At 50.9% G+C, this 7,690-nt stretch overlaps 1 protein-coding gene across 2 annotated transcripts in view; it reads right to left on the bottom strand.

Annotated features, from left to right (window-relative positions):
* The window catches only part of Ryr1 (ryanodine receptor 1), a 129,374-nt gene that overhangs the window by 73,684 nt on the left and 48,000 nt on the right, over nt 1-7,690 (bottom strand). For both annotated transcript variants that reach the window (XM_028786244.1, XM_028786245.1), the window contains exons 38-45: nt 5,927-6,073; nt 4,736-5,009; nt 3,510-3,624; nt 3,288-3,420; nt 2,240-2,334; nt 1,140-1,275; nt 748-934; nt 559-667 (exon numbers count right to left, since the gene is read on the bottom strand). In XM_028786244.1, the coding sequence (XP_028642077.1) occupies nt 559-667; nt 748-934; nt 1,140-1,275; nt 2,240-2,334; nt 3,288-3,420; nt 3,510-3,624; nt 4,736-5,009; nt 5,927-6,073 (1,196 nt within the window). The remainder of the gene's footprint in view (nt 1-558; nt 668-747; nt 935-1,139; nt 1,276-2,239; nt 2,335-3,287; nt 3,421-3,509; nt 3,625-4,735; nt 5,010-5,926; nt 6,074-7,690) is intronic.

Here is a 7,690-nt window from a genome sequence, read left to right as displayed (position 1 = left end):
TCTTCTTTGGTTTTTCGAGACAGGGTTTCTCTGTGTAGCCCTGGCTGTCCTGGAACTCACTCTGTAGACCAGGCTGGCCTCGAACTCAGAAATCAACCTGCCTCTGCCTCCCAAGTGCTGGGATTAAAAGCGTGTGCCACCACTGACAGGCTGTAACAGACTGAACTTCTGTAACAGCACTGAACTTTTCTGATCCTCCTGCTTTTATCTTCCAAGTTGTGGGACTACAAGCCCACCGCAAGCAGCTACGAGATAGGGTCTTGTCATGTAACTCAGGCTGGCCTCAGACTCTCAGTACTCCCTGCCTCTACAGTGCTGTGATTATAGGTGTGTGTGGCAGGCTGCAGCGTGCCACCGTTCCTGGCTCAACTCTCCTTGCAGGGTCCATGGGGTTGGGACCTGAGGGTATCTTGGTCATGAGTGTGTGCCCAGCATCACAGCCCAGGACCACACCCAAGTGAGTTACATGAACGCTGCCCAGTGCCTGAATGCTGAGGTTGAAGGCTGGCCATGAACGCCCAGCCCTCTCCCACCCCACCTTGCCCTCCCAGGGCTTACATGCATCTCAGGTGCACAGCGTCCCAGCAGGTCAATCAAGGCAGCATAGAAGGACATGATGGCGTGTCCCAGGTGTACCCGGTTTTCTTCAGGGGGCTCCTCACCAAAGCTGTAGAGGAGAAGGTGGTGGGAAGAATCCAGGGACATGATAATGGTAGCTACCATCCTGGGAAGGGGATGGGGACTCACTGCTCACGTCGCCGGTCCCTGCGGACACCCGGCCCATCCCGTGCAGGGTCCTCGGAGATTCGGATGGCCTCTTCAATGGCAGCCAGCAGCCCTGAGCCACCCTCACCCCGCAGGGCAGGTCCAAAGCACTCGGGCTTTCGGATCAACAGCCGCACGACCACATTAGCGTTTTCTTCCACGCTTTCACCTGGCAGCCAGGAAGGTCAGGAGAGCTCTTGAGGAACCCCCACGCAACCCCAGAACCCAACACACTCAAGGGTAATGTCAGGTCCCTGTTGACCTGCAAGCCCTCTTAAAGGGATCCCACCCCAGGGGAGGTCTTTGGCTCAGGGAATGAATGTCACCAGAGGAAAGCTTTAACCAGTGACCCCACGTGTCCCACCCTGCCTCACCGTTGACAAAGACGGCAAAGCGCAGGAAGTCCAGGTAGCGTTCGCCCCCACAGGGATTCCATCCAATGTCAGGGTAGCCTTTGGCCAGGAGCATGGGGCAGCTTTGTAAGCCACACCCTGCCAGGTACGAAACAACCTGCAATGAAAAAGCAGAGTTCAGACCACTCTCCTCCCCGATATTTGGGCCTGCTTCCGGAGCTCCTCGGCTGCAGGCACCTGCAGATCCGCAGCGAGCCACCCCAATCTCATCCTGAACATCCTTAACTACCCCACAACCCACCTCATGAACATGAGCCTGGTCGGCCCTGCCCTGCCCAACACCAGTTCTGTCTCACTTGTGATAAAACCCAGCATCCTTGCCATGTCCCACAGGACCTCACATGACCTCCATGATGTCACCTCTCGCCGCTCAGCCCCCTTGGCTTCTGTCCCAGTCATCACGGGCACTCTGCTGCTCCGAGGCCTCTGGACTCCACCCCTGAGGTCTATCTAGCTGCTCAGATCATCTGAGTTTTATTCAAATGTCACTTTCTCACTGGGGCTTTCTTTAACCAGCCTTTCTTTGTTTTTTTTTTTGTTTGTTTGTTTGTTTTGTTTTGTTTTTAACAAGGTCTTTCTATAGAGGCTTGCAGGAACTCACTAAGAATATCAGGCTGGCTTCAGACTCACAGACTCCTGCCTGTCTCTGCTTCAGAGTGCTGGAATTGACAGCACGAGCCACCAGGCCTGGCTTATAAATGCTTACACATCATGATTACATATTCCCTGAACAGATTAAGTGACAGAGCTCAGAAGAAGCTGTCTTTTTCCCAGGGCTACTCAACAAGGAGTGGAACCACTGACTAGTGGCTGAACTCCAAAGACCCTGTAGCCCTACTCCTCCATGACAACCAAGGCCACCCTGCTGGGGAGTGTAGCCCATAGACCTGCTCCCAGCCCCTCTTCTACAGAGTAAAGGAGCCACTGGCTGCTGGCTGCTCCTTGCAGGGTCAGCCCTCTTTTGACTGGGCCCTGGGACGGCCAGCACCAGTCTGAACAGACTGCTCAAAGCCAGCATGTGCCCACAAAGCTGGGCACAGTTGTGGCCCCTCCAGCCACACCTTTTCCAGGTCTTGCTCTTGTAGTGCCAAGGCCAGTTCGTTATTGTCAATGACAGAGGCAGCTGCTACATCCAGGGGCGTGGAGCCCTGCATGCCTGTGGGGACAAAGAGTGGTTAGACTTCCCCACTCTTTTCCTTCCTTCCTTCCTTCCTTCCTTCCTTCCTTCCTTCCTTCCTTCCTTTCTTTCTTTTGTTTATTTTATATATGTGAATACACTGCCTTCAGACACACCAGAAGAGGGCATCAGATCCCATTACAGATGGTTGTGAGCCACCATGTGGTTGCTGGGAATTAAACTCAGGACCTCTGACATCTTTTTGTTTGTTTGTTTGTTTGTTTTGTTTTGTTTTTATTTTTTTTCAAGACAGGGTTTCTCTGGATAGCCCTGGCTGTCCTGGAACTCACTCTGTAGACCAGGCTGGCCTGGAACTCAGAAATCCGCCTGCCTCTGCCTCCCAAGTGCTGGGATTAAAGGCGTGTGCCACCACTGCCCGGCTGAACTCAGGACCTCTGGAACTGTAGTCAGTGCTCTCCTAACCACTGAGCCATCTCTCCAGCCTCCACACTCCACACTCTTGTGTGTGTGTGTGTGTGTGTGTGTGTGAACATGGAAGCCAGAAGAGGGCACCAGATCCTTTAGAGCTGGAGGTGGCTGTGAGTCACATAAAGTGGATGCTGGGATCTAAACTCTGATCCTTCTGATAGAACCATAAGCACTCTTAAGCACTGAGCCACTCCCAACTCTCAATGGTGCCTCCTCCTCTGGGAAGCCCTTCATGACCACCCCCTTTTCAGAATGAGCTAAGACCTCTACTGGTCTGTGCTTTCCGAATCCCAGCTCTCGGGGCTCTGGGTTGATGATATCTGAGACTGACCTTTATCCTTGGCTGCTCTGTGACCTGTGAGTCAGTCAAGGTTGTCTGAGCCACTGTGTCCTAGTTTTTTTTGGTTTTGTGCTGTTTTGGAGACAGAGTCTCATGTAGCTCAGGCTGGCCTCAAACTTGTTATGCAGCTGAGGATAACTGTCCAGACCCTGAGATATCTCACCCAGGCCAATGCCACTGTTCTCCAGCAGGTAGCTCAGGTGGTCAAACATGGAGCGCTGGTTCTGCCGGCTGATTCGGCAGAAGTAGCAGAGGAAGCGGCAGCAGCTGGTCACCATCTTGGGGAAGCGGATCTCCTGCGGGGAGTAGACAGGGAGGGCCAGTGGTGAGTGCCTGCATTCTGTGTCCCACTCCCTGAGCGGACACGCCCATCCGGGCCCCTCACCTTTGACTCTCCGCCCCCAAGGACGTTCACCATGACCTCCATGACAGTTTCATGCATACCCAGCGCTCTCATCAGGTTTGGGTGTTGGTAGAAGACTTTGTTATTCATGATGTTTCTGGAAACAGACAGAATGTGTGGGATAAGCGCAGCCTGGGGGTGGGGTGCACATCCCGGGAGATTCACGGTCACCATGGTGATAACAGTCTGCCTTCTCTATGCGTCTTTTGCAGATCTAAATTCATCCATTCTTTTTTGTTTGTTTGTTTTGTTTCAGTTAGGTTTCAGGAGAAGGTCTCACTCTGGTACCTCAGGCTAGCCTGAAACTATGTAGCCCAGGGTGGCTTAGAATTCACAGTCATCCTCCCTTTCTGGGCTTCCAAGTGCGGAGATGACAGGTATGAGCTACCACCTCACCTAGGTCTTTGAAGACTCATCCTTACATCCACTCTGCGAGGCAGGAATTATAATAATGGGAAATCACAGACACAGAGAGTGAGGTCTGGATCCAAGGTAGGCTCGCCTAAGGAAGAGATGTTTGCCACGCTGCCCACAGCATTTCCAAATGTCTAGTGAGGGCCGGCATACAGTGCAAGCTTACACGACTGAACCGCATTCGACACAATGCTCAATCCTGTCATGATTTAACATTATTTAAAACAATTTTTTAAAATTATTTTAATTCATGTGTATATATGTGCAGCTATATGAGTTTATGTATACCATGTACACGGAGGGGCTAGCATCATGGGCAGTTGTGAGCTGCCTGATGTGGGTGTTGGGAATCGAACCCTGGTCCTCTGGAAGAACAGCGAGCGCTTTTAACCACTGAACCAATCTCTCCAGTGCTTCCTCACTTTAGTATTTATTTGTTTCTTTGTTTGGGTGTATATGGGGGAGATACATGCATCCCACAGAAAATTTACTGGAGTTGCTTCTCTCCTTCCACCTGGGGATAGAACTCAGGTCTTCAGGCTTGGCAGCAGTCACCTTTACCCGCTGAACCATTTCACCAGCCCAATTAGTAATATTTATTATTATTCTGAGACAGTGTCTCACTATGTATCCCAGGCTAGTCTAAAACTTCCTTTGTAGCCCACGATGGCCTGGAACTCAAGCTCCTCCTGCCTCAGCTTCCTGAGTGCTAAGATGACAGGCATGAGATGCCATGGGAAGGAAGGGCAGCACAGCACCTGAGCAGGGCAGCCAGGCCAGGGACGGTCTCTCACCCAATGCTCTGAATCATGAGGTTCTCCTCTTGGGGACCCATCTGCACAATAAGCAGTGAGCGTATCTGGCCCAGGCACTCCAGCAGGCTCATGGTGTCCTCCACCGAGGACAGAGAGATGGTGTAGGCCCGGGGCAGGGCACGTAGCAGCTCGCCGAGTCCGTCGTACTGCCGGTGCAGGAGGCTGAACATGGCACGGACCAGCTCCGGGCTCTGAACGAAGTCCTCCTGGGCCCAGCGCACCACTGTGTGGGACACCAGCTCCTGCAAGGACTCTGAGGAAAGGTTGGGACACTAGGTTGCGTCTATGAACCCAAGGAGGGGAGGGGGAATGCTTCTTTGTCACCACCTGCCCTGTCTTCCACCTGCCACAAGCACATGGATTCAAATAAATTTTCTATTGTCCCAAGAGTCAATCTCTTCGTCCCTTTGTCCCTCCTTCCCCTGGCTTCTGCAGCTGTCTATAGTCACCACACACACACACACACACACACATTCTAAAAATAGGCAGGCCATCGTTAATCCCAGCACTCAGGAGGCAGAGGCAGGAGGATTTCTGTGAGTTTGAGGCCACCCTAATTTACATAGCAAATCTCAGGCCTACATAATGGGACCTCTCAAAACAAAACAAACACCCCCCCAAAAAAACCCAAAACCAAACAACAAAAAGTAAAACAAAAATCCCAACCCTCCCCAAATCCAAATCCCACTCCCCCCAAAAAAGAAAACTAAAAACTCAAAACAAAACAAAAAAAGTTACAGGATCAAACTTCTGCGAACATTAGAGACTCTGTCTAGGGTGTGGCTAATACACGGTTTGTGACCCCCCAACACTGACCACGCCTTTCTAATTCCTCCCGTGGAAATCATCTCAGTATGAGAGAAACTGAAAACAAGGACCACACGGGCACAGAATCCACCACGGTCCTGGAGTTGTCACCATCCCGGGATGGTGGGTCACAGGGCCACCCAGTCAGCCGCAGCCCCTCTCCGAGCACCACCGTCAATCCCAATCCCGACTCTTGCCTTCCTGTTCCCGTTTGTCTACTGCTCCCTCACAAGAGCACGCCGCAGAGAGCGTCGAGCTGTCTGCCCCACCCCCGTGCCCCACCCCAGCGCCCCGTCTCGACGCCCCGCCCCGGTGCCCCACCCCCAGCGCCCCGTCTCGACGCCCCGGTGCCCCAGTCCTCACGAGGCTTGTGTTCCTCAGCTGCCGGCTCCTCCTCAGGCTCCTCCTCTTTCTTCTTCACCAGCCGCACTTTCTCCAACAGGCTCATGAAGCGGCTGCCCAGAGTGCTCTCTTCCTCTGGCTCCTCCTCCTCTCCCTCCAGCTGGATTCCTGGAGGTGGTTAAGATAGTCTGGGATACCACTCTTGTGCTTGCTTATTCATCTGTTCATTCATTCATTCATTCATTCATTCATTCATTCGTTCACTCATTCACTCATTCATTACTCCATCCATCAGATCCTACGGGATGCCACTCTTGGCTTGCTTATTCATCTGTTCATTCATTCATTCATTCATTCACTCACACACTCATTCATTAATCCATCCATCAGATTCTATGGGATGCCATTCTTGGCTTGCTTATTCATCTGTTCATTCATTCATTCATTCACTCACTCACTCATTCATTCATTAATCCATCCACAGATCATCTGTCCCTTTTTCTCTCAGGCATGCTCTCTGGGAAGTTCTCCTCCTCCTCGTCCTATGCCCATGTGTGTCCTGACTTAGCCATTCTGTGAAGGATAATCTAGATTGATCTAGAACTCCTTGTCCTGTTCCCCCTCCCATGTGACAGGGTGACCGTTGTGTGCTGACACGCCCCGGTTATGCTTATTTTCATTAATTTGGTGGGGGAGGATTGTTGGACTTTTGAGATAAGATCATGTTGCCCAGACTTAGTCTTCAACTAGTTATGTAACCCAGGCTAGCCCCAAACTTGCAGTTGATCTTCCTGCTGCAACCTCCAAAGCAGGAGGGGTACTGATGTAAACCACCATTCCCAGAAGCACGCGTCTTTCAGAGCAACTCTCGTGAATACATTCAAAGGACAGAGAAGAAACAAGAGAACAAAGAAAGTGTCAAAAGAATTAAAAGACAGACCGCTGCTCATGGAACATCCATCAGAGAATCTACCATCATCACCACTGTCATCATTTATTATTATTATTTATTATTATTATTATTATTACGCTGTGCATGCATGCGTGAGTGTGAGTGTACGTGGGTATGTGTTCTGAGACAGGGTCTCAGTGCCCTGGAACTCAATATGTAGACCAGGCTGGTCTCAAATTAAAAGAGGTCTTCCTGCCTTGTCTCCTAAGTGCCAGGATTAAAGGCATGTGCCACCATGCTGGGCTGAGTGGAGAATATTGATAAAGAGGTAACAGTAAAAAGAACCCCATGGGAAAGCATACGCTTGTGCACAGCTGTCAGCCCAGCTCTCAGGAGGAGGAAGTAGGAGGGTCAGTATGTCAAGGTCATCCTTGGCTACATGTCCAGGTCAAGGTCAGCCTGTTTTACAAGAGAATTTGACTTTTTTTAAAAAAAAAAATGTAATAACTACACAATTGCCAATCAAGTATTTTTTTTTAAGTTTGGAAAGGAAAATTATAATAACTGAAATTTAAAAATCACTGAGGTGTGGATTTGTGCGGGTAAAAGAAAGAAACCGTGAAGCTAAAGGAGTGTGTGGGGGTGCGGAAAGCAAAGACGGCTCAGTGTGTAAAAGCTCTTGCTGCAGAAGCCCGGTGGCCTGGGTTTAATCCGCACAGTTAACGTGAGAAGTTGGATGCAGTGGTACCCGTCTGTAATCGCACCACTCCTCTGTGGGGAGGAGAGGCAGCAGGGCAGCAAAAACAAGGTAGGGACTAACTTCTGCAAGCTGTCCTCTAACTCTTGCACTCACACACACACTCACATACACTCATATCACACTCACATACACT

Source organism: Grammomys surdaster, unplaced genomic scaffold (assembly GCF_004785775.1).
Source record: "Grammomys surdaster isolate TR1022 unplaced genomic scaffold, NIH_TR_1.0 125430, whole genome shotgun sequence".
Classification (NCBI taxonomy): domain Eukaryota; kingdom Metazoa; phylum Chordata; class Mammalia; order Rodentia; family Muridae; genus Grammomys; species Grammomys surdaster.
This window is presented reverse-complemented; position numbering and strand designations above follow the sequence as displayed.